This window comes from Ostrea edulis, chromosome 7 (assembly GCF_947568905.1).
Source record: "Ostrea edulis chromosome 7, xbOstEdul1.1, whole genome shotgun sequence".
In the NCBI taxonomy this organism is placed as follows: domain Eukaryota; kingdom Metazoa; phylum Mollusca; class Bivalvia; order Ostreida; family Ostreidae; genus Ostrea; species Ostrea edulis.
Genome location: NC_079170.1, coordinates 3,751,771 through 3,779,377, shown reverse-complemented (window position 1 = coordinate 3,779,377; position 27,607 = coordinate 3,751,771). Strand labels below are relative to the sequence as shown.

General features: G+C 36.0%; 1 protein-coding gene across 4 annotated transcripts in view; it reads left to right on the top strand.

Annotated features, from left to right (window-relative positions):
- Positions 1-1,105: 1,105 nt before the first annotated feature.
- Positions 1,106-27,607, top strand: part of LOC125654320 (DDB1- and CUL4-associated factor 1-like) — a 43,896-nt gene continuing 17,394 nt past the window's right edge. For 2 of the 4 annotated variants that reach the window (XM_056143062.1, XM_056143060.1), the window contains exons 1-22: positions 1,106-1,299; positions 2,759-2,864; positions 3,621-3,771; positions 7,134-7,253; positions 8,044-8,181; positions 9,231-9,579; positions 9,782-9,829; positions 12,548-12,601; positions 13,415-13,554; positions 14,783-14,884; positions 15,326-15,484; positions 16,771-16,811; positions 18,362-18,500; positions 18,981-19,190; positions 19,605-19,774; positions 21,200-21,319; positions 22,704-22,803; positions 22,958-23,074; positions 23,176-23,247; positions 23,547-23,628; positions 24,793-24,932; positions 26,819-26,900. In XM_056143062.1, coding sequence (XP_055999037.1) covers positions 2,764-2,864; positions 3,621-3,771; positions 7,134-7,253; positions 8,044-8,181; positions 9,231-9,579; positions 9,782-9,829; positions 12,548-12,601; positions 13,415-13,554; positions 14,783-14,884; positions 15,326-15,484; positions 16,771-16,811; positions 18,362-18,500; positions 18,981-19,190; positions 19,605-19,774; positions 21,200-21,319; positions 22,704-22,803; positions 22,958-23,074; positions 23,176-23,247; positions 23,547-23,628; positions 24,793-24,932; positions 26,819-26,900 — 2,635 coding nt within the window. In that variant the 5' untranslated portion in view covers positions 1,106-1,299; positions 2,759-2,763. The remainder of the gene's footprint in view (positions 1,300-2,758; positions 2,865-3,620; positions 3,772-7,133; positions 7,254-8,043; positions 8,182-9,230; positions 9,580-9,781; positions 9,830-12,547; positions 12,602-13,414; positions 13,555-14,782; positions 14,885-15,325; positions 15,485-16,770; positions 16,812-18,361; positions 18,501-18,980; positions 19,191-19,604; positions 19,775-21,199; positions 21,320-22,703; positions 22,804-22,957; positions 23,075-23,175; positions 23,248-23,546; positions 23,629-24,792; positions 24,933-26,818; positions 26,901-27,607) is intronic. The other 2 variants (XM_056143061.1, XM_056143059.1) reach the window with 1 other exon arrangement.

Here is a 27,607-nt window from a genome sequence, read left to right as displayed (position 1 = left end):
CTGCAGGCACCCGAAATATGGACACTAGTCCCCCCCCCTTTCTGATTTATTTTTCCTTTTTGCGATAATTTCTCCAAAATGTGTGAATTCCCTGTCTATCCAATTCCAATTTCGATTATATACTGGTAGAAGGTCCATCTCTGAAACTTAAAAAAAAAAGAGCATGAAACGATTACATAAAGGCATTACACACATTTCGGAGAATATTGTCGCCGCAAAAGAAAAATTCAGAAGGGAAGGGAGGGGGTTACTACCCAAGAAGTAGCGGAGGTCAAAATGAGTGGATATTATACATGATTGGTGGAAATCAGGACGAAATAATTTTCATTTGATAGTAAAAATATATAAGGGATTGAAATAAATAATGGGCTGAGGAAGTATTGCAGGTAATTTGTGGCACAGGAAATTATAGGTGTTATTTTTTAAAGAAGTGGTATTTAAGTTTGGAACTGCAGTTGGTTGTAAAGGAGCCAACATTTGAGGGGACCTTATATATTTTTTGTGGATTTTAGGCAGTGCTTGGAATGAACTTTCAAATGAGGCAAATTATAAGAGGCAAATTATAAGATTTGTCTGAAATCACTGCAGTGAAACAGCAGGTTTGTATTGAGTTCTATGAGAAAATAATTGGTACTCTCTTTAGCCTTCAAGTGCTTAAAAGTTGAGAGCCCCCCCCCCCCCCCCCCCTCGAAATCTGTATTTAACCATTTTATTATAATTAATTTATACCCGTAGAAGGCCAATATATAAAGCTTACAAAAAGCTTGAAACGATTACATAAATCGAAAATGGGATGAGATAGACAGAGAATTAATTTCAGAGAAATTATTGCCACCCAAAAATATTATCATAAAAGGGGGGGGGGGGAGGTGTTAGTAATATCCATACTTCAGGTGCCTGTGATAGAAAGGGCATCAGTATGGTGGACATGATAACAAACTACAGTTCAAATAGCAACAGAATGGTTTTTTTTATATGGTGTACCCGAGAGAGAGAGAGAGAGAGAGAGAGAGAGAGAGAGAGAGAGAGAGCTTCCCAGGTCACTAGAATTATTAATGGTACGAACTACTTTAAAAATAAAGTACGAAAATAACGCCAAAGGTACGTAGCTAGCTTTACCTTGTATCAGCATGGTGGATTGCGGGAAATGGGGAAATTCTAAATATTCGTTAATGTTTAGTGTTTTCTTCTTTGGAATCTTTAAGTCAATCAATTAAGACGTACTAACATTGTTATTGAGCGTTTGTTTTTTACAAGTCGGGTTCGTGAGACATTCATCATTCCATTTGAGTGTTACAGGTTAGTTTTGGTGGTGTTGTGTTTGTTTTTGTTTTGATTTTTGAAAAAGAAGCTTTTCTTCTGACTTGATCGGGTTCTTTATAGATCATGGTATGTCAGAGCACATGACAGTGGCAGCTTAAATGCCCAATATTATTTTCAAAACGGATGAATTCCTTGCGATCCTAAGATTAAAAAGAAAAAGGTTTCAAATGAATGTTTTGAAGAAAACATTTTGTATGAAATACATATTGAAATTTTTTAATGGTCTGGTACTTTTAGCCACTGTCTGTACATGTATGTAGTTCCATGTAATGTTCTACGATCTGCTGGCAGCCTGTCCACCAAAGACCTGAACGCCACAGCTAATGTTGCCGTCGGAGCATCGGGTTTACCTGGCTGCATTCAACACTGTTGTGTATTAATAGTTATATGTAGGGCTAACCTAGATGTTTTTTCATTCAGCATAACATAGCCATGGTGATCTTGAACGTAACCCTGGTGGTAACCTGTTTTGTTGGTCTCTTGTAATGAAACATTCCGTATTTACATGGTCAGTCTTTCTTTAGATTTTCTACCCCTGTAGGGTCTCCCCGACTCTCCCAGTTCAGTTATGTTAGTTAATTGTTACTGAGACTTGGAAATTTCTTGAATGTGATGATTTCTGCATGCATCTTTGTGACACATATTAAGTTTAGTAGACCATTTCATCTCTTACATTGTATTCAATGTAATTTCTCAAAAATCACAGTTATATGTTGTTGTTTTGACCTGTCGCTTTACAATTGATGTTTGAATTGTCTGGATGTTATGTTGTATTGTAGAGGTTTACTCTTGACTAAAGCTACTAAGATTCTTATAGTTTCAAATTTAGCTGTTGATAGATAAACATGCTAGTCTACAACCCCAATTTGTCTACATCTTTTGAGGCTGAAGTTCATGGCTGTTTCTGTGGAGCATTAGAATCTGCAGATAGTTGAGTTTTCCCATGACATTTTTTAAATTCTACTTTTGAATTGATAAGTCATTCAAAACTCTGCAATGATATTAGAATCAAGGGTGTGATTTTTCCTCTTTTCAGAGGAAATCCTCTGGTAGACTCAATTTTCAAAAAAAAAAAAAAAAAGAAACACTATGGGCTTGATCTAAAGTGACAGAAATTTATATTTTCCCAGGTAGGGTGAACTTTTTTCTCTCCCTTTTTGACCAGATTTCCTCTGATTTCGGAGGAATTCAGTCACATCCCTGTAGAACTGAAATGGATGTCTCCTCATGGGCAGGATTTTGAATTGAATTTTCATATTTCTGTGTTACATGTGGTGATGTTTGTATGTGCTGTAACTGTGAAATATCAGAACATATGTATCAAATAAACATCCATGACAATGCCCCTTTTTGTAAGATTTTTCACGAAGAAGTTTATAAACTTGACAGTTGGAGCATTAGATGATAAAACAAGATACGTGTATTTTGATTTCAGACATCATGGCAGCACTAGACTCCTCAACAGAATTGAACAGTTTGCTGGAAGAGTGGACAAGAGAGCACAACAACAATGCCTTCAATGTGGTCAGCTCACTTCACAGGTAATGTATTCAATGTGGTCAGCTCACTTCACAGGTAATGCATTCAATGTGGTCAGCTCACTTCACAGGTAATGCCTTCAATGTGGTCAGCTCACTTCACAGGTAATGTCTTCAATGTGGTCAGCTCACTTCACAGGTAATGTCTTCAATGTGGTCAGCTCACTTCACAGGTAATACCATCAATGTGGTCAGCTGACCTCACAGGTAATGCCTTCAATGTGGTCAGCTGACTTCACAGGTAATGCCTTCAATGTGGTCAGCTCACTTCACAAGTAATTCCTTCAATGTGGTCAGCTCACACAAAAATCAACCCCCTGTCTTAAGTGACAAGCACCAATAATGTAATATTAGCAGAGTTTGATATGTATTGTTTTGACCAACTTCAAAGGATTTCCAGGAAAGTGCCTCTAGTATTTGGGGTACAACAAATATCATTTTAATTGGCCAGGTCAGTACGGGGTTTGCACAAAGTAACTAACCTGCCAGAGTGTGTTAGTATATGGATTTTCTAGTATTTTAACTTGCTGGATTACGACAGTGAGATAGGTTATAAATCTGGGAAATTTCTACACAAATCAAGAATATGGCATGTATGTGATGAAAAGAACATGGTAGAAAATATGAATTCACATGCCATATTTAAAAAAAATAAAAAAGACTTGAGTGCGACTTTGTAAATGATATTTTGATAGGTTGATCAAGCGCAGCCCAGTGATGTACATAAAAATAGATTATTTGATAACTGTTATATTGTAGAATGGCGGAAATCTTGGAGCGGGAGACAGAGGAGTACTATAAAATGGACCCTGACCCTTTCGATGACCGCCACCCAGCTCACACCATGCCAGTGTGTGCCCTTGGCCATCTCATGAGAACGCTGTCCAAGAATGACGACTTCATGAACACGGTACTCGTGATTCTCTCATTTGATTCTTGGTTTTGTCAATTTGTGGAAAAGGAAAAATTTGTGTACTGTATAAAGTTCTGAATCTTGTAAATGTGTTTGTACATCTGATTTTGTATTTGACCCATGGGAGATCATTTGACATTTAGACAACTAAGTTGTGTATTAAATTCTCATCCGAATTAGCAAAGAAATTTCGAGGGCGGTTTATGAGTTTTATTTTCAATTTCCTCTTTGTATTCGCCTACTGTATATGCTGTGTTAAACTTTTGCCATTGTATACCAAGAATTTTATGCATCATGAATCTCTGTAAATACATATGAAATTGTGTCAGATTTATGCAAATTGAGTTTTCTCCATATTTTTGGAAAGCTAGTAAAAATATAATTACCTTGAATGTAACTGAAAAGAAAAAGTTCTAAAATGATTAACAGTTTCTCCTCTTGTTGATAATCATGCCATGTTTGGTTGGTTATTAACAAAGACTTCTGGGGCTTCATCAAATCTTACCTTACCTGGACCTCATACTCTGATTTACAATCCTTTAATGTCGGTGTCCCTGTTTTAATAGTGCCATTGATTTTTAGCTCACCTGAGCTGAAAGCTTAAGTGAGCTTTTCTGATCACCTGTATTCCGGCGTCCGTCCGTCTGTAAACTTTTCACATTTTCAACTTCTTCTCAACAACCACTGGGCCAATTTCAACCAAAGTTGGCACAAAACATCTTTAGGTAAAGGGAATTCTAAATTGTTAAAATAAAGGGCCAGGCCACCTTCCAAGGGGAGATAATCAAGAAAAGGTAAAAATAGGGTAGGGTCATTAAAAAATCTTCTTCTCAAGAACCACTTGACCAGAAAAGATGAAATTTATAGATAAGCTTTATTAGGTAGTGCAGATTCTAAATTGTTAAAATCATGGCCCCCGGGGGTCGGATGGGGCCACAATAGGGGATCAAAGTTTTACATACAAATATATAGGGAAAATCTTTAAAAATCTTCTTCTCAAGAACCACTAAGCCAGAAAAGCTGAGATTTATATGAAAGCTTCCTTATATAATGCAGATTTCAAATTGTTAAAATCATGGCCCCCTGGGGTAGGATGGGGCCACAATAGGGGATCAAAATTTTACATACAAATGAATAGGAAAAATCTTTAAAAATCTTCTTCTCAAGAACCACTGAGCCAGAAAAGCTGAGATTTATATGAAAGCTTCCTTATATAATGCAAATTCTAAATTGTTAAAATCATGGCCCCCGGGGGTCGGATGGGGCCACAATAGGGGATCAAAGTTTTACATACAAATATATAGGGAAAATCTTTAAAAATCTTCTTCTCAAGAACCACTGAGCCAGAAAAGCTGAGATTTATATGAAAGCTTCCTTATATAATGCATATTCTAAATTGTTAAGATCATGGCCCCCGGGGGTCGGATGGGGCCACAATAGGGGATCAAAGTTTTACATACAAATATATAGGGAAAATCTTTAAAAATCTTCTCAAGAACCACTGAGCCAGAAAAGCTGAGATTTATATGAAATCTTCCTTATATAATGCAGATTCTAAATTGTTAAAATCATGGCCCCGGGGGTCGGATGGGGGCACAATAGGGGATCAAAGTTTTACATACAAATATATAGGGAAAATCTTTAAAAATCTTCTTCTCAAGAACCACTGAGCCAGAAAAGCTGAGATTTATATGAAAGCTTCCTTATATAATGCAGATTCTAAATTGTTAAAATCATGGCCCCGGGGGTCGGATGGGGCCACAATAGGGGATCAAAGTTTTACATACAAATATATAGGAAAAATCTTTAAAAATCTTCTTCTCAAGAACTACTGAGCCAGAAAAGCTGAGATTTATATGAAAGCTTCCTGATATAGTACAGATTCTAAATTGTTAAAATCATGGCCCCCGGGGATCGGATGGGGCCACAATAGGGGATCAAAGTTGTTTTTTTTTGTTCGTTTTTTTTTTTGTTGTTGTTGATATAGTGCAGATTCAAGTTTGTTAAAATCATGGACCCCGGGGATTGGATGGGGCCTCAAGGGGGGCATCAAAGTTTTACATACAAATTTATAGGAAAAATCTTTTAAAATCTTCTTCTCAAGAACCGCTGAGCCAGAAAAGCTGAGATTTATATGAAAGCATCCTGATATAGTGCAGATTATAAATTGTTAAGATCATGGCCCCCGGGGGTCAGATGGGGCCACAATAGGGAGTCAAAGTTTTACATACAAATATATAGGAAAAATCTTTAAGAATCTTCTTCCCAGAACCACTAAGCCAGAAAAGCTGAGATTTATATGAAAGCTTTCTTATATAGTGCAGATTCAGGTTTGTTAAAATCATGGCCCCCTGGGGTAGGATGGGGCCACAATAGGGGATCAAAGTTTTACATACAAATATATAGGGAAAATCTTTAAAAATCTTCTTCTCAAGAACCATTGGTCCAAAGAAGTTCACATTTACATGAAAGCTTTCTGACATAGTGTAGATTCAAGTTTGCAAAAACCATGGCCTCCAGGGGTAGGTTTGGGGCCATAATAGGGACTACGGTTTTACATTCAAATAGATATGGAAAATCTTCTGATATGGACCAAGGTGACTCAGGTGAGCGATGTGGCCCATGGGCCTCTTGTTCTACATTTCTTGCAAGGGTCCTGTGGCTTTCGAATTGGGAAAAATTGTCGACATTTCAGTCAAATTGGGAAAAATCAATTTTATCGTAAATAAGTTTAAAATCATATCAAACATTATATTGTCTTTATTTTACACATCTAGTTTTCTTTATCCTTTCAAAATGTTCAACTATTCTATCCAAATCATTCCCATAACTCTTTGTTAAGTCTTATGTATATAATTCGCATCGAATGTTTTATTTTTTTCAAATGCCTTTTCCTTTCATAATTTTATTATTGGGAAAAATGCAAGCTAATTTGGGGAAAAAATGGCAATTTTTAGGAGGGGAAACGGCCGAAATTCAGACCCAAAATGGTCATTAAAAAATCACTGAGTGCCCACATCAATCTTTGTTGACTGTTACGTCATTCCATACATTCAAAGTAGCAAGGTTCTCTTGAGCATTTGAAGACTAAAAGGAAATCTACAGTGAAATTCCTTTCTTATGTATCCTTATTCAGATTAGCTTTTCATTTTATTCGACTGAGATATAGTTGGGCTGTACATTCTTAAAAGGGTTGGTGGTGTTGAGATCTTGCATTTAAGTTTTCATGTCCTATTTCATTATATGTTATAATCTGTCATCACGATTTCAGTTGACGAGTAATTACCTGATGAGTAGTAATTGAGACCTGACAGAGCTACACGTTTATTACATATTATAATCTTAAGTGATGATTTCAGTTGACGAGTAATTACCTGATGAGCAGTAATCGAGACCTGACTGAGCTGCATGTTGCTGCATCTCGTTTGTTGCTGGATGTCATGCCTGCACTAGAGACAGCCATAGTTTTCCAAGACACTGTAAGATTTTGAAATATGCAGCTTCTATCTAAAATCACTGTCTATAAAACTGTAAAGTTTCCTTTCATTGTAATTTTGAAATGCATTGATTTTGAATATCCAGCTGCATTATTAATTTTCTTGTCAATGGATAAATGTAGAGTTAAAAAATTTGTAACTCAGTAGGTTTACAATAGAAGTGAAATTTTTAGCTAGACACAAATTTAGCAATATTTCCTTAAAAATTGGTATATGCATATTTAGCAAAACTTTATAATTCCAGGAAAGATAACTAGTACCTCTAAAATGGAATAAATTGTTAGCGATATTCAATTTTAGCGATATCTCCACTCTCTCAAATAATACCAAAATTCAATCCTTGTTAAGAATTCTGCGTATAAGGTATTCCATTCAATCCTTGTTAAGAATTCTGCATATAAGGTATTCCATTCAACCCTTGTTAAGAATTCTGCGTATGAGGTATTCCATTCAATCCTTGTTAAGAATTCTGCGTATAAGGTATTCCATTCAACCCTTGTTAAGAATTCTGCGTATGAGGTATTCCATTCAATCCTTGTTAAGAATTCTGCGTATAAGGTATTCCATTCAATCCTTGTTAAGAATTCTGCGTATGAGGTATTCCATTCAATCCTTGTTAAGAATTCTGCGTATAAGGTATTCCATTCAATCCTTGTTAAGAATTCTGCGTATGAGGTATTCCATTCAATCTTTATAAGAACCTTTTGTACCTATGAATGTTCGTTCTGAATTCAATACGTACATGTTATATGGTTGATTTTCATGGGAACAGGATGGTTTAGAGAGACGACTTCTACACTGGGCGGAGTCGTGTGATGACCCACTGAGGTCGTATGCCACAGGTCTTCTGGCAAGGGCCATGGAACTACAAGAAATTGCAGACAAATTCAAAGAATCGAACTCAACTCTCGTAAGTACAGACCTGTAGGTTTGTGGTGGTGTGTTTCAGTTGAGTGTTTGGTTTTAACATTTAGGATGGGTTTTCTTTTCCATTTCATCTGAGTTGAAAGCTTATGATCAAAGTTCTTCTGTCATCTGTGTGTTGTCTGAACTTTTTAATTTTTGACTTCCTTCTCCAAACCCACTAGACAAATTTCAACCAAACTTGACACACAAAAAAAATGGTGGGCAATTTTTATTTCTATATATGAATGGTCATCCTTCAGACAGATAAAGATAATTCAGAAATAAGATGGAGTTTTCTCTCAAAAATCACTGAAGCAGAAAAACCAAACTCTTCTTACTTCGCACGTCATTTTCTCCGTGCCATGAGGCGTAACGTTTGGAGTCTCTTTCACCTTTCCCGTTTTTCCTTTACTACAACCCTGGCCTTCCTCCAGCTGGTCCTAACTTTGGTTTACCCATATCTGGTGCTAACCCTGGTTTACCAAATCTGGTGCTAACCCTGGTTTACTAATATCTGGTGCTAACCCTGGTTTACCACTATCTGGTGCTAACCCTGGTTTACCACTATCTGGTACTAATCCTAGTTTTCCTCCATCTGGTGCTAACCTTGGTTTACCCACATCTGGTGCTAACCTTGCTTTCCCTCCATCTGGTCCGTCCTCCCAAAATATAGGTTTTTCTTCTAAATTTACGACAGGGCAAACTTGATATGCCAACATAGTCCTGTAATGATGATTCCAGTTTATTGAAATCTTCCATAAGAAGAAGCCACATGATGTGTAACACAGTCCAGACCACCTCAGTAGCCTCCGGAGTATCTCTGTCTTGTGTCACTGTGTTTATTTCCACTGAACATTATTTTCTATGGTTCTAATAATGACTCTCCATCTTACATGACAATCAACAATCCCCTGTGTGGTTGCATATGACAGTTCAGACTGTATAAATCAAGGAAAAGGAATGCAATTTCTCAGGCGTGTCATGTAGCCCAAGAGTGTCTTGTCTGAAAAGTTTGAAATGCACAAAATAATTCACAAGTGTGATATTTTTCAGGTTCCTCTTATGTTGAACCGGTTACACAATCTGAAACGTGAATATGAAAAAGAAAACGAGGAAAACACCAGTCAGGATTATGATAGGAGACATTTTAGGATATTTGCTGCGGAGTCAGAAATGTCTCCCGAAAAGAGAGTTGCGTCAGAGGGTTCTCGAAACGATGGGGCGCAAAAATATCTGGAATCAAGTAACAGTTCTCCAATGCAAGACACAAAGTGGGACAAGTCGGATGTACAGGAGCAACGGAAACAAAGCCCCAGAGCTACACTCAGTCATTATCAGCAGAGTCATGGATCTAAAGAAGGAGGACATACGAGGAGTGATTCTGTCCGAGATAATTACATAAGTAAGGTTTCGCAATCATTGTGTTGTCACAGAATTTAAAATGACAAAATGTGTTCTCAGATAGAAAAAGGAATACATCAAAAGACATGATGTTAATGTCTGTTATTCGATACCTGGAGTTTTATGATAAAATATGGTAGAAAGACAATTTAAAAAATATTTAAAAGAGAATTTAAGAATTTCGAAATTATTTTTCCTCCTAGGTGAACTCAACCATAGCAACAGTGCCTGGTCCAAACCAAAAATGAGAGGTAATCACTATTATAACATCTTAATCTAAAACGAGATGTAATCACTATGACATCTCAACCTAAAACGAGATGTAATCACTGTTGTAACATCTCAACCTAAAACGAGATGTAATCACTATTATAACATCTCAACCTAAAACAAGAGATAAATCACTGTTATAACATCTCAATCTAAAACGAGAGATAAATCACTGTTATAACTTCTCAACCTAAAACGAGATGTAATCACTATTATAACATCTCAACCTAAAACGAGATGTAATCACTATAACATCTCAATCTAAAACGAGATGTAATATACATTTATTGCATGATAGTGAGGGAGATATGAAGATTTATTCACCCAAGAAAAATCATATTCCCCGAGGGCAACGCCCGAGGGGAATATGATTTTTCTTGGGTGAATAAATCTTCATATCTCCCGATCATTCATGCAATAAATTGTTTATTATACCGAAACAAAGCAAGACTACAAAAATGTATTTGAAATTGGAGTCCGCTCATCTATATGGCTGAGATCGCCCTAACGGTAAAACCGCGCCGTCAACGTATTACGGTAGAAGATACAAACAACGAAATACAGTGAAATGATAACCAGTTTTTGTATTTCCATTTTCCTTGAATGTAGATTAACTTCCTTGGGTTTTCTGTATCAACTAAAACCATGCATTCAACTGTGTATGAGAGACCCGCATATTTTGTGCCTACAAACTATGACAGTAGAATGACTCGGACGTATTGTGACGTCACAATACACTTCATCTACCTTGACGTTAAATTTATGGAAAATGCACGAGGCTGTCCAAGGGGTAAATATGATAGGGAGATATGATGTTTGAGAGGGAGATATGAAGTTTTATCACCCCTGGCACGTGACTGTCTAGACCAATCAGATTACGCGTTGCATAAAATTCTCATACTGAGGTATAATAATCACTATTATAGCATCTCAACCTAAAACGAGATGTAATCACTATTATAACATCTCAATCTGAAACAAGATGTAATCACTATTATAACATCTCAATCTGAAACAAGATGTAATCACTGTTATAACATCTCGACCTAAAGCGATTGAATGCTTGATTGAATATTGTTTTACGTCCCTCTCGAGAATATTTCACTCATATGGAGACGTCACCACTGCCGGTGATGTGCTGCAAAGTTTAGGCCTACGCTCGGTGCTTATGGCCATTGAGCAGGAAGGGATCTTTATCGTGCCACACCTGCTGTGACAGGAGACCTAGGTTTTTGTGGTCTCATCCAAAGGACCACTCCATTTAGTCGCCTCTTACGATAAGCAATGGGGTACTGAGGACCTATTTTAACCCATGGGATGCCTAAAAGAAGATGTAATCATTATTATAACACCTTAACCTAAAACAAGATGTAATCACTATTATAACATTTCACAATTTTGACATTGTAAAATTATGAGGTGAGGGAATTTTGACATTATAAATTTATGAGGTGAGGGAATTTTAAATTTGTAAAGTTATGAGGTGAGGGAATTTTGACTTTGTAATGTTATGAGGTGAGGGAATTTTGACATTGTAAAATTATGAGGTAAATTTTGACATTGTAAAGTTATGAGGTAAATTTTGACATTGTAAAGTTATGAGGTGAGGGAATTTTGATATTGTAAAATTATGAGGTGAGGGAATTTTGATATTGTAAAATTATGAGGTGAGGGAATTTTGATATTGTAAAGTTATGAGGTGAGGGAATTTTGACATTGTAAAATTGTGAGGTGAGGGAATTTTGAATTTGTAAAGTTATGAGGTGAGGGAATTTTGATATTGTAAAGTTATGAGGTGAGGGAATTTTGACATTGTAAAATTATGAGGTGAGGGAATTTTGATATTGTAAAGTTATGAGGTGAATTTTGACATTGTAAAGTGATCTTGATTTGCCTACACCTTTTCACACCGGTGTAGTCTGTTTACACCTATAATCAAGTGCAGTTTGGTGTAGTGTAGCATGTATTTAGCGTGGATGTTCAGCAGTTGAGATCCTCATCGGAGAGTTAACGATTTCAATACAAATAAAGTACAAAATAAATAATTACTAGAATTTTTAAAGATGTATTTTTGTGTGCTTTTTTAAATATCTACATACATCTGAAAAATATCAAGTCATACTCCAAAATATTTGTTGATTTTTTGGCACCAAACAAAACTTGTTTTTGATGATTGTACGAAATATCAATCGTTTTCGTTTATTCTTTAAAATACATTTTAACCTCTTGTAAATTGTTACATACAATACTGTAACACTGGAATCATCCTCTTAAATACTCCACAGATAACAGAATATGGAGACAAAAATCTGCAAATTTTCTATCTCACTATTATCCAGCCATATTCATGTCCTGTACAGGGTGTAGAAGGTGTACACCTTTGCACTTGATTATGGAAAGGTGTACACTTTGTGGTTGATGTAGACAATTCGAGCAGGTCATAGCTGTAAGAGAGCAGTTAGGTACAGTGAAACCTAATTAATCCAACAAAACTCGGGGAGACAAATTTGTATCAGATTAGACAGGATTTCAGAGTACTGTGTAAGTGGGGCGTTTGGAATGTAGATTACAGCATGTTGAATTAATACAGTGATGCGCATTACTGTATTTGGAAGGAAATAGATGACTGTATTCTATGTGATAGGGAATATAGAAAAATGTCAGGAATTACAATTACATCATCATATATTTCATTTCAGGGGAATACGGCAATGTGTCTGATGGCTTGGCCACTTTCAAATCCAAAACAAAAGGTAATCTCTGCTGTAGTACAAAGTATACAAATTTATCTAGATGTCCTCTTATGCTGAATGCTCAACTTTGTGAAATCTCTGAAATATTCTTGAATTCAAAGTGTGGGTCATTTTGCAAGGGTGTACTGTTACCCTTAATTAGTGGACGACTCATCGTACTCGCACTGTGTATGTCAGTTTGACTAGATAAGAACATTGGGATGATTGTGTGTAAGATTGTGATTTTTATTTTGTTTAGATCTTATCGTCACTCCTATGAGTGAGAGCCATTTTTAATTTCTTTATGCTCGTTATTATTACCTTGCTTATTGACACCAAGTTAAAATTATTTCACCGTAAACATCTGATCAGCAAAGTAAATTAACTTTTTAGATTATCATATTGGAGTAATTTGATAAGATTATCGTATTGGAGTAAATTGATAAGATTATCGTATTGGAGTAATTTGATAAGATTATCGTATTGGAGTAAATTGATAAGATTATCGTATTGGAGTAAATTGATAAGATTATCGTATTGGAGTAATTTGATATTTGCTGTAAGTAGCAAGAAGTGTGAATGTCTTGATTTTAATTTATTCATAACTGATTTAATATTCATATAGAATTTTATAAAACTTGCAGAACATAGCCCTCATGATTTTACATTCTTGTACATGGACATCAAAGGCAATTTCAGCAGATTAGATACCTACATAATATACAAAATTGACAGTGTATCATGTTCCAGTAAATGTTGATAGAAAAATATTCAAAGAATTACTAGCATTTTAAAGAGCCTCATTCCTTTTAATGAATTAATTGACGATTTCAGGTGAGTGCAGCAACAGCGCTAGTAGCTGGGCGGAGATGAAGGTTAATGTGATCGGGACGTACAGCTTACAACCGCTCAGCTTGGCCATGAAACAGAGGATGATTCTGCAATATCTGACACCAATGGCAGAATATCAAGAGGTACAGTCTGTTACTGATGAGAAGTACTAAATATCGGAGGTACAGTGTGTTACTGATTAGAAGTACTAAATATCGGAGATACAGTGTGTTACTGATTAGAAGTACTAAATATCGGAGATACAGTGTGTTACTGATTAGAAGTACTAAATATCGGAGATACAGTGTGTTACTGATTAGAAGTACTAAATATCGGAGATACAGTGTGTTACTGATTAGAAGTACTGAATATCGGAGATACAGTGTGTTACTGATTAGAAGTACTAAATATCGGAGATACAGTGTGTTACTGATTAGAAGTACTAAATATCGGAGGTACAGTGTGTTACTGATTAGAAGTACTAAATATCGGAGATACAGTGTGTTACTGATTAGAAGTACTAAATATCGGAGATACAGTGTGTTACTGATTAGAAGTACTAAATAACGGAGATACAGTGTGTTACTGATTAGAAGTACTAAATATCGGAGATACAGTGTGTTACTGATTAGAAGTACTAAATATCGGAGGTACAGTGTGTTACTGATTAGAAGTACTAAATATCGGAGATACAGTGTGTTGATGATTAGAAGTACTAAATAACGGAGGTACAGTGTGTTACTGATTAGAAGTACTAAATATCGGAGATACAGTGTGTTACTGATTAGAAGTACTAAATATCAGAGATACAGTGTGTTACTGATGAGAAGTACTAAATATCGGAGATACAGTGTGTTACTGATTAGAAGTACTAAATATCGGAGGTACAGTGTGTTACTGATTAGAAGTACTAAATATCGGAGGTACAGTGTGTTACTGATTAGAAGTACTAAATATGATGTGTAAATTTTCACTCACATGTCCTTCTTTCTATTCACATTTTCTGTCTCTGTCATTTTTTCTTCACTGTACATGACTCTTCATTATGTATTCAACAAATTCTTTTAAAACATTTCAATGACTAACAAATCGATGATTTTCTCTAAACTGCTAAATTCATATTAGATGAACACTTATCAAGGAGTCAAAAACACTTTCATGGATTTGGAAGATGGATTTTCAAAATCTTGATAATTTATGTGAATGCTTTTGAGTGCAGAGTGTAATAGTCTTTAGAATAGAAGCTTAGGTCTCATTTCCTGAGTATTTGAACTCTACATTGACCCTGTGTACATTATTTGGGTATGTAAAACTGTAAGGATCCTGTGAAAACAGTCGCTGTAGTGAAATAAATTATTCTGTGAATTTCAGCAAATCAGTGCAGCTTTTGAACATAATGCGTTGGATCTGGTGTTCTTTTACATGGACCTCGAAAAAAATAAAGATGTACGCCTGGCATTTGAAGCATTAAAGGTAAGGGAAGTGATAGTGAATTTGTACACATGGCACTGAATACATCATAAGCAGTATGGCTGTATATTTACCTTAACTCTCATCATGTTTTTCCTGTATCTAAATGCAAAAAAAATACATTTTACGATGTACCATAGAACTTTTAAATGTGTTTTACTGTGTGTAACAAACTAATGTAAACCAACTTGTATTTGTGTGTTAGAAATTTTCACAACGTTCATGAGAAATTCGTCGTCGCAAATATTTCTTGTTGCAAACCAGTCATTTAATTTCTCTCTTATTTGTTTAAGATAATCTCATTCATAAAGATTAGGTGTTGTGTATCTTACTGGTAAAGTGCGAAATAAAATTGTCATGTAATAAAGTTTGTTTACAGAATGTTGAAACCGTAATTGAATACGATGTCAGAAGTTTCTATTTTACATGATATTTGTGTTTCAGTACACTGCCAATCTCCTGTGTCACAAGAAGTTTGCCATCGAATTCCTGACCATGCACGGTGTTCAGAGAGCCCTGCAGGTGCCCCGCCCCTCTGTCGCAGCCTGTGGGGTGGCTCTCTGTTTCTACTACCTCTCTTACTTTGAGGATGCTATGGAAAGGGTAAGTCGTAGAATCTAAACATCTCCTCTCAATGAATACTCCAGCATAGAATCTAAACATCCCCTCTCAATGAATACTCCAGCATAGAATCTAAACATCCCCTCTCAATGAATACTCCAGCATAGAATCTAAACATCCCCTCTCAATGAATACTCCAGCATAGAATCTAAACATCCCCTCTCAATGAATACTCCAGCATAGAATCTAAACATCCCCTCTCAATGAATACTCCAGCATAGAATCTAAACATCCCCTCTCAATGAATACTCCAGCATAGAATCTAAACATCTCCTCTCAATGAATACTCCAGCATAGAATCTAAACATCCCCTCTCAATGAATACTCCAGCATAGAATCTAAACATCCCCTCTCAATGAATACTCCAGCATAGAATCTAAACATCTCCTCTCAATGAATACTCCAGCATAGAATCTAAACATCCCCTCTCAATGAATACTCCAGCATAGAATCTAAACATCCCCTCTCAATGAATACTCCAGCATAGAATCTAAACATCTCCTCTCAATGAATACTCCAGCATAGAATCTAAACATCCCCTCTCAATGAATACTCCAGCATAGAATCTAAACATCTCCTCTCAATGAATACTCCAGCAAACTCGGAGGGATTTCCTGTAATTTTTATTTCAAACTTTTAGGGATTTCCTGTTGTCAGTTCAAAACTACTTTAGAGAGACCCTTAGAGGGACTGATTCATGATTTCCCCCCAAATTTTGTTTTTCACTTTAAATGATCAAAATCTACAGTATATGTTAAAAAAGGTTTCACCCCAAAAAAATTAAGGTTATATATTATGACAGAAGCTCATGATAGAGAGTATTATTGTTTTGAACACAAAGATTGCAGTGTGTTGTAGTATACAAATTTTCAAAGATTTGAAATGAATAGCTTATTCTATATATATATCACATTTCAAGTATACATTAGGTAATATGTGTCATTTAAAAGTTAAATTGTGACTGTTCAAATTAAGATGCTTTATATTAAAAATTTCACTGGTTTGTTTGTAAACATAAAAATACTCAAGTCTTTGTTTACATAACACAGAATTACGGCTAAAAATTGCTTTTATCCTTGCATTCTGAAGGTCTGGATTTCGGTTGTCAACATTAAATAAGTTATATTTTTAATTTTTTAACATAAAAAATGAAAAACGTTTGTTTTTTCTTCAAAATACGTGAACCAGTCCCTTTACCAGCATTGTAACTTATACTGTTTGTATTTTGTATGGTGACAATCTGAGGATTTAGTTTGGTTTATTTATAGGTTTGCCAGTTGCCGGAGGATACACTTTCAGTTTTAATCAGGTAAGTGTCTGTTAGTCTATAAGTTTAGGATATATACCTGTACAGTACAAGTAGGTGTATACTACATCAGGTATCTGTTAGTCTATAAGTTTATTTACCTGTACAGTACAGGTAGGTGTATACTACATCAGGTGTCTGTTAGTCTATAAGTTTAGGATATATACCTGTACAGTACAGGTAGGTTTATACTACATCAGGTGTCTGTTAGTCTATAAGTTTAGGATATATACCTGTACAGTACAGGTAGGTGTATACTACATCAGGTGTCTGTTAGTCTATAAGTTTAGGATACATACCTGTACAGTACAGGTAGGTGTATTCTACATCAGGTGTCTGTTAGTCTATAAGTTTATTTACCTGTACAGTACAGGTAGGTTTATACTACATCAGGTGTCTGTTAGTCTATAAGTTTAGGATATATACCTGTACAGTACAGGTAGGTTTATACTACATCAGGTGTCTGTTAGTCTATAAGTTTAGGATATATACCTGTACAGTACAAGTAGGTGTATACTACATCAGGTGTCTGTTAGTCTGTAAGTTTAGGATATATACCTGTACAGTACAGGTAGGTGTATTCTACATCAGGTGTCTGTTAGTCTATAAGTTTATTTACCTGTACAGTACAGGTAGGTGTATACTACATCAGGTGTCTGTTAGTCTATAAGTTTAGGATATATACCTGTACAGTACAGGTAGGTTTATACTACATCAGGTGTCTGTTAGTCTATAAGTTTAGGATATATACCTGTACAGTACAGGTAGGTGTATACTACATCAGGTGTCTGTTAGTCTATAAGTTTAGGATATATACCTGTACAGTACAGGTAGGTGTATACTACATCAGGTGTCTGTTAGTCTATAAGTTCAGGATATATACCTGTACAGTACAGGTAGGTTTATACTACATCAGGTGTCTGTTAGTCTATCAGTTTAGGATATATACCTGTACAGTACAGGTAGGTGTATTCTACATCAGGTGTCTGTTAGTCTATAAGTTCAGGATATATACCTGTACAGTACAGGTAGGTTTATACTACATCAGGTGTCTGTTAGTCTATAAGTTTATTTACCTGTACAGTACAGGTAGGTGTATACTACATCAGGTGTCTGTTAGTCTATAAGTTTAGGATATATACCTGTACAGTACAGGTAGGTTTATACTACATCAGGTGTCTGTTAGTCTATAAGTTTAGGATATATACCTGTACAGGTAGGTTTATACTACATCAAGACCTACACATTTACTACTTTCCATGTTAGAAATTGTTGCAGAGAATTAACCTTTTACTGTTTTTTGTATCACATTTCTATTTTTTTAAAAATGATTTGGGTTCTCAGAAATGATGTTCACTCCTGAAGATGATCCTTTCGGTTCTTGTAGTAGTATAAATTATTGTACTGTACTTCTAGAATGAATTTGCAAAAACTTCAAGACCATAGTTTTATAAAAAAAAAATTCTTTTATTTTGTTGATAAAGAAAAGTTAATATGCATAATACGCTGAAAATACCAGATGTTGACGGCATTGTTTGTTGTACTTTTGACAGCTACTCTCTCTGGCTTATGGAGTGTTCACACGATTCTAGTAGATGTCACGCAGCAATGTTTTTTGGACAGTCCTTTCCCTACAGGGTGATCCTGAACTTGTTCGATCAGAAGGATGGACTCAGAACACTGTTTAATGTAGTGAGTATGCAGCTGGATTTACATGTAGTGGGAAAGTGGGCCAACTTTAACCTGTTTAAATTGCCTGAATCATTGACAAACGTCAAACGTAACGGAATTTACGACTGACACAAAGCCTCCATAAACAGTGTACAATGAAACTTGAAAAACGAGAATGTCTGAAAAATAAATTTGGGATTTTATTAACAAAATAAAAGAAGGAAGATGGTAGTGACTACCATGCACTTTTTATGATGCTGAGGTCAAAGATAAAGGCAATTTGTTTTTCGTCCATGTGTTTGTGCACAAACTTTACTTTCAAATAAGATCATAGAGACTTTGAACAGTTCTTGATGAATTAACAGGACAAGTTCAAATTTATTTCACAGATTAAAAAGAAGACTAGGAGCCATTGTTAGGGGGGCAGATTTTTAAAACATGCATGGACATCTTGTTGTTTTGTACCTGAATGAATGTTTGTGAATTAATTTCTTTGACTAGATCAGCACGCTGCAGATCCTGGATATAGATGATGAACGGGAGGTGAACGATGAACTGATCAGCATGATGAGGCAGCTCATTCGGCATGTCGCACATGCGCTCAAGAAATATTTTGAGGCTCACTTATCTCACAAAGTGGACGAGATCAAGAGATCTCACACCCACAGTGACGACGACGGCTCACCTGTCCACGAGACTCCGGCTTACAAGGTGGGTTTCCATAGTTACAGATACTGGGCTTTCTGGAAGTCAGACTACAGTGTAAAGATTCCGTGGAACGTTAAAAAACTAACTGATACACTATAAAATAGTCCTAGGAAACTGTTTATAAGATTGACAGGAGTGTGGAATTACACACATGTCCTGCATACAATTCCTGTGGCCCATTTCACAATCATTCTTATGCTTAAGATGAAAGTTTTTGAATACTAATTCTTTTTTATAATTCTTCACTTACATATTTCTGAATGAGCAACACCAAGTGTATACATTGGCAATAAAACTTGATTCTTATTCAGGGTAAAGTTGCACTCAGTTTAGACAAAATTTTTATTTTACTAGGAATTTTTTTTGATGAAAATGGCCAGTGTTTTGTACCAACTTTTTTGTATCTCTCTTTGATAGGCTCTAACGTTGACACCTGTAATAGTGCAGGAGAATATAGAAATCATGATGGAGTTGATGCCGGCACGGGTGAACTGGGCCCCAGAGGTCACTTTCCACAAACTGGGCGGGATTAAGCTGCTCTGTCAACTTATTGCACTGGCACCCGGCTGGAATGGCTTCACGGGAAAGTATGGAGCATGACTTGTCATCAATCATAAATGTGTAGAAAGCTTAGTATGGAGCATGACTTGTCGTCAATCATAAATGTGTAGAAAGCTTAGTATGGAGCATGACTTGTCATCAATCATAAATGTGTAGAAAGCTTAGTATGGAGCATGACTTGTCGTCAATCATAAATGTGTAGAAAGCTTAGTATGGAGCATGACTTGTCATCAATCATAAATGTGTAGAAAGCTTGGTGTGGAGCATGACTTGTCGTCAATCATAAATGTGTAGAAAGCTTAGTATGGAGCATGACTTGTCGTCAATCATAAATGTGTAGAAAGCTTAGTATGGAGCATGACTTGTCGTCAATCATAAATGTGTAGAAAGCTTAGTATGGAGCATGACTTGTCGTCAATCATAAATGTGTAGAAATCTTAGTGTCAAGCTATCCTATTTGTATAAATTTTGACTTTGAAAATGGAAGGGAAAAATATGGAAACACTATTTAATATGATTCAGTAACTTGAGGTACATGTATGTTTCAACTTTGTATTTAGTCCCCATGCACCGAATCTGAAGGGGACGACGAGTTTGGATTGTTTTTCTGTTCGTCTATTATAACTAAGTTTTCTGGACTTTTTTCTATCATGCTTTGATTTAGGGATCAAGTTTAAAATTTCTTTAAAGTGGACCGATTTTTATGAGAATTATGTGACTTTATTTTGGATGCTTTTCTCTGCAATGGTCCAACTTTGAAAACTAAAACATGATATACATTTTGTATGGTCATCTAGTGAGTAGATACGCATTGAGTTTCACTTTCGTCACAGTTGAATGATTCTATCATAGATTGTAAGACTTAGTAATCGGTTGACTGAATTCTTATAGTCTGTCGCGATCTCTGTAATTTTCTTATTGTTTGAGATCTACATAACTTACTGGGAAAATATTGAATATAAGCATACCACCAATTTATAACTGAATATCTCGGATTTACCACGTCAATTTTTAAGAGATCCAAATTATAATTTTACCTAGTATCAAAAAATAAAATTTGTTGACAAGTTTTCAGTTAAAATTTTTTTAAAGGTGCAAAAGGCGATATCATTGAAATTTCAAGATCAGACAGTCTTATCACTATGTATAGACTTACTGTATTAATAAAAAATTTCCCCATTTTGTTTTCAAAATCAATTTTTTCATCATACATAAACTGTTGATGCCAAGATTATTCACGCTGAATATTATGCAAACAACTTAATTTAGGACGGGTAGGAGACACATATTGCTGTGCAATACTTACAGAATGCCTGTGTCCTGTGTGTGTTTGTTTCATTCAATGTTTTTATGAAATATACATGTAGTAGTGCAGATTGTGAGTGAAGGTGGTGTATGAGTAAGTTGCCTCTTCTTTCTGGATACTGAATTTGATGAACTTGATTTTTCAGAGCTGAGACAATAAAGAATGCTCTGGATGTCCTGAACGTATTGGTAGCCACCCCCAAATCTCAGATGGCGCTGTTAGAGTCCGTCCCACTGTACGATAACCATTCTACGCCGGCCATTAGGTATCGTAATGCAATATTACTGTATATGACCATTCTACACCGGCCATTAGGTATCATAATACAATATTACTGTATATGACCATTCTACGCCGGCCATTAGGTATTGTAATACAATATTACTGTATATGACCATTCTACGCCGGCCATTAGGTATCGTAATACAATATTACTGTATATGACCATTCTATGCCAGCCATTAGGTATTGTAATACAATATTACTGTATATGACCATTCTACACCAGCCATTAGGTATTGTAATACAATATTACTGTATATGACCATTCTACACCGGCCATTAGGTATTGTAATACAATATTACTGTATATGACCATTCTACACCGGCCATTAGGTATTGTAATACAGTATTACTGTATATGACCATTCTACACCGGCCATTAGGTATTGTAATACAATATTACTGTATATGACCATTCTACACCAGCCATTAGGTATTGTAATACAATATTACTGTATATGACCATTCTACGCCGGCCATTAGGTATTGTAATACAATATTACTGTATATGACCATTCTATGCCAGCCATTAGGTATTGTAATACAATATTACTGTATATGACCATTCTACACCGGCCATTAGGTATTGTAATACAGTATTACTGTATATGACCATTCTACACTGGCCATTAGGTATTGTAATACAATATTACTGTATATGACCATTCTACACCGGCCATTAGGTATTGTAATACAATATTACTGTATATGACCATTCTACGCCGGCCATTAGGTATTGTAATACAATATTACTGTATATGACCATTCTACACTGGCCATTAGGTATTGTAATACAATATTACTGTATATGACCATTCTACACCGGCCATTAGGTATTGTAATACAATATTACTGTATATGACCATTCTGCACTGGCCATTAGGTATCGTAATGCAATACAAACAGAAATAGATATTGTGTGTGGTTGATGGGAAACATTTTGCCCAGTACTGTAAATCCGTTGAGATTTTTTTTTTAGATTGAAATGGATTGGCACTTTTTTAAAATTTCATGTACATGTATTGTTAAGGCCAATTCAACTTAATTAGTAGATTATCATCCAGGGTCACCAAAAAGTATGGGGCGGGTGGGAGGATTTTATTTTTTTATTTTTTAAAGTGTAAATACTGGAGTCGGACATTAAAATTTTCTGGCAATTGCAAGTTTCGCAAAATAAAAAAAATTTGGGGCGGGCCGATTTTTGAGGGGCAGGCGGGGATGATAATCTATCAATTAAGTTGAATTGGCCTAATATGTGGTAGTATATTTTGTGGTGCTCGTGTGTGCAGAGCAATGTTGGTTAATGTAGTACCCGAGTAAGATTCTGCCAGGATAAGGTTGTGACTTATTTATGTTTTTATAAATAGTGTGCTGATAGGTCTAGCAGATGGAGAAATTCCGGATCCAGAGGTCCAGAAGTCTGCGCTGAACGTCATCATTAACTGTGTGTGTGGCCCCATAGAAAGGGTATGGAGACAATTCTAATTTAGAGAGAGTTCTTACACCAAAGTATGGTCCGAATTATTGCTAACTTTGCATAGAGATTGAAGAAAGTTTCTGATTCTTAGTGAAAAATAATTCATAAAAGCTAAAAAGATTTTAAATGACCTTGACCTTTCAGCTGGGAGGATTTAGCAGGTATGTAGGGGCTGGATCAAAGAAGAGGATGAACCTGAAGGTCGGAGAGGACACCCTCAGTAAGATGTGGAACGGAGTCCGGGTCAACAATGGAATCATGGTGAGTTCCGGTCGAAACATGTTTTAAAGTGAATGTGTAATAGACGGAACGAATAGGTTTGACAGATACCAAACATTATCATGTTCAACAAACTGTTTTAGGTGTTGCTGAACCTGTTGACCATCAAAACACCAATCACTGATGCAGACTGTATCCGGGCACTGGCTTGCAAGGTAAATAACCATTATAGGTGACTCTTTTTTATAAAGTACAAAATGCAGCTCTGGGTGAAAATTACCTACCAACACGAAGTAAGCCAATCACAAGATGTGACTGTATGTGTGTTGTGGATTTTCTTCGTGTATGTGATTATTTGATGGGGTGAAATCTCCATTCAATTTTTATTCTAGAAAACAAAATCCCTAATGCAATACTTGGATGGACCTAGACGTACGTGTACGTGTACTAAAGTAGATGAAAGTGAACTGGTTATTTAACGAGGACGCTGATTTTGAGAATTTTTTCTTTTCAGGCTTTGCTTGGTTTATCACGGTCAGAGACGGTCCGACAGATAGTCAGTAAACTTCCTCTGTTCAACAACGGTCAGATACAGAGTAAGTCATGGGTAGAAATGCCATCACTCCTCAACGTTTAAAGTTTTAGATTCAGAAATTGTGTCTAATATACGTATAAAGAAAATACATGCGCTTTTGAAGAAGCAGATTTTGGTCATTTCACTGCCAGGTTTAGTGATAGCATCCGTAAGGTAGTGATAACATCCGTACAGTAGCAATAACATCCGTACAGTAGCGATAACATCCGTAAGGTAGCGATAACATCCGTACAGTAGCGATAACATCCGTACAGTAGCAATAACATCCGTAAGGTAGCAATAACATCCGTAAGGTAGTGATAACATCCGTAAGGTAGTGATAACATCCGTAAGGTAGCAATAACATCCGTAAGGTAGCAATAACATCCGTAAGGTAGCGATAGCATCCGTAACATCCGTACAGTAGCGATAACATCCATAAGGTAGAGATAACATCCGTACAGTAGCGATAACATCCGTACAGTAGCAATAACATCCGTAAGGTAGTGATAACATCCGTAAGGTAGCAATAACATCCGTAAGGTAGCGATAACATCCGTAAGGTAGCGATAACATCCGTAAGGTAGTGATAACATCCGTAAGGTAGCGATAACATCCGTAAGGTAGCAATAACATCCGTAAGGTTGGGTTTTGAAGTTGTGTTGTCTCTATGGTTACCACCGTAGAAGCAGTGTTTTCCGAACTTCAATGAGATGTGAGTGTAACAAAGGGTTGTGTTAAAAAAGAGAGGGGGGAAGCGGGAGGGGGGCAGAAGGAAGAATGATAAAGAAATGCTGCCTGTGGTCATAGCTACTTTGTGTTTTGTATGGAGATGTGCAGTTGTCAAAAGTTGTCGCTTCGATATGATGTGCCTCCATCGTAAATGTATACAGATTACATTGAAATTCGTGTGAGGGGGTGTTCTTTGTTTTTCAGTCCTGATGAAGGAACCAGTTTTGTTTGAGTGGGCGTTGTTTGTTTTTCAGTCCTGATGAAGGAACCAGTTTTGTTTGAGTGGGCGTTGTTTGTTTTTCAGTCCTGATGAAGGAACCAGTTTTGTATGAGGGGGTGTTGTTTGTTTTTCAGTCCTGATGAAGGAACCAGTTTTGTTTGAGTGGGTGTTCTTTGTTTTTCAGTCCTGATGAAGGAACCAGTTTTGTATGAGTGGGTGTTCTTTGTTTTTCAGTCCTGATGAAGGAACCAGTTTTACAAGATAAGCAACAAGAGCACGTGAAGTTCTGTAAATATGCTAATGAGTTGCTGGAGAGAGTGGTCGGCAAGAAATCCAATGCAAATCTGGACGCATCCCTAGAGGCTATCAGAAGGGTAAGCTCTTCCACTGTTGTATCATGTGGATCAGAGATGCGTGTATTGTAGAGATGAGTGTATTGTAGAGATGCGTGTATTGTAGAGATGAGTGTATCGTAGAGACGAGTGTATCGTAGAGACGAGTGTATCGTAGAGACGAGTGTATCGTAGAGACGAGTGTATTGTAGAGATGAGTGTATCGTAGAGACGAGTGTATCGTAGAGATGAGTGTATCTAGAGATGAGTGTATCGTAGAGATGAGTGTATTGTAGAGATGCAGCCACAGGTTCATCATAGCATGGTTAAACTTTAATGAATATCTATACAATGTAGAATATCTATACAGTGTAGAATATCTATACAGTGTAGAATATCTATACAATGTAGAATATCTATACAGTGTAGAATATCTATACAATGTAGAAGATGCTTAAAAGATAAGGACTACAATATAGAATTTTCTGTGTGTGAGTATTTACTGTAAATTCAGAGAGTGGCTGTTAAATATAGAATTTTCTGTGGGTGAGTATTGACTGTAAATTCAGAGAGTGGCTGTTAAATATAGAATTTTCTGTGGGTGAGTATTGACTGTAAATTCAGAGAGTGGCTGTTAAATATAGAATTTTCTGTGGGTGAGTATTGACTGTAAATTCAGAGAGTGGCTGTTAAATATAGAATTTTCTGTGGGTGAGTATTAACTGTAAATTCAGAGAGTGGCTGTTAAATATAGAATTTTCTGTGGGTGAGTATTTACTGTAAATTCAGAGAGTGGCTGTTAAATATAGAATTTTCTGTGTGTGAGTATTTACTGTAAATTCAGAGAGTGGCTGTTATATATAGAATTTTCTGTGGGTGAGTATTTACTGTAAATTCAGAGAGTGGCTGTTAAATATAGAATTTTCTGTGGGTGAGTATTTACTGTAAATTCAGAGAGTGGCTGTTAAATATAGAATTTTCTGTGGGTGAGTATTGACTGTAAATTCAGAGAGTGGCTGTTAAATATAGAATTTTCTGTGGGTGAGTATTTACTGTAAATTCAGAGAGTGGCTGTTAAATATAGAATTTTCTGTGTGTGAGTATTTACTGTAATGTCAGAGAGTGGCTGTTATATATAGAATTTTCTGTGGGTGAGTATTTACTGTAAATTCAGAGAGTGGCTGTTAAATATAGAATTTTCTGTGGGTGAGTATTTACTGTAAATTCAGAGAGTGGCTGTTAAATATAGAATTTTCTGTGGGTGAGTATTTACTGTAAATTCAGAGAGTGGCTGTTAAATATAGAATTTTCTGTGGGTGAGTATTTACTGTAATCTCAGAGAGTGGCTGTTAAATATAGAATTTTCTGTGGGTGAGTATTTACTGTAATCTCAGAGAGTGGCTGTTAAATATAGAATTTTCTGTGTGTGAGTATTAACTGTAAATTCAGAGAGTGGCTGTTATATATAGAATTTTCTGTGTGTGAGTATTTACTGTAAATTCAGAGAGTGGCTGTTAAATATAGAATTTTCTGTGTGTGAGTATTTACTGTAATTTCAGAGAGTGGCTGTTATATATAGAATTTTCTGTGGGTGAGTATTTACTGTAAATTCAGAGAGTGGCTGTTATATATAGAATTTTCTGTGTGTGAGTATTTACTGTAAATTCAGAGAGTGGCTGTTAAATATAGAATTTTCTGTGTGTGAGTATTAACTGTAAATTCAGAGAGTGGCTGTTAAATAGAGAATTTTCTGTGTGTGAGTATTTACTGTAATCTCAGAGAGTGGCTGTTAAATATAGAATTTTCTGTGGGTGAGTATTTACTGTAATCTCAGAGAGTGGCTGTTAAATATAGAATTTTCTGTGGGTGAGTATTTGCTGTAATTTCAGAGAGTGGCTGTAAAAAGTATTTAAATATGAAAATTTCAGGCTGACATTGTTGCCCAATCAAGAATAACATTCCAAGAAAAGGAACTACTTCAACTGATACACGGTCACCTCCAGTCTAAAGGTAACTTGTACACCTCCAGTCTAAAGGTAACTTGTACACCTCCAGTCTAAAGGTAACTTGTACACCTCCAGTCTAAAGGTAACTTGTACACCTCCAGTCTAAAGGTTAGTTAACTTACACACAATCATGCCATATTTTAGTCTATAAATATGCCACTGACTGTCTATAGAAATTGATAAGTCCAAAGGTCACCAGACCATCAGATTTATGCAATATGGAAAAAAAACTCAGCCATGGAAAATTCTAAGTGAGTTCTATCCATTAACAGAGCATCACTGTAGTCGGGAGTAGATAAATATACATGTAGCTGTAACAAAGTTCTCACTGTAGTCGGGGGTAGATAAATATATTAAATATACATGTAGCTGTAACAAAGTTCTCACTGTAGTCGGGGGTAGATAAATATAAATATACATATAGCTGTAACAAAGTTCTCAGATATATATGTACATGTATACCCCGGTAAGTATTTGGATGACAGATGTTGGATAACACAGAAGTTGGATAATTGATGTTGGATAACAGAAGTTGGATAATTGTTGTTGGATAACACAGAAGTTGGATAATTGATGTTGGATAACACAGAAGTTGGATAATTGTTGTTGGATAACAAGTTGGATAATTGTTGTTGGATAACACAGAAGTTGGATAATTGTTGTTGGATAACACAGTTGGATAATTGTTGTTGGATAACACAGAAGTTGGAT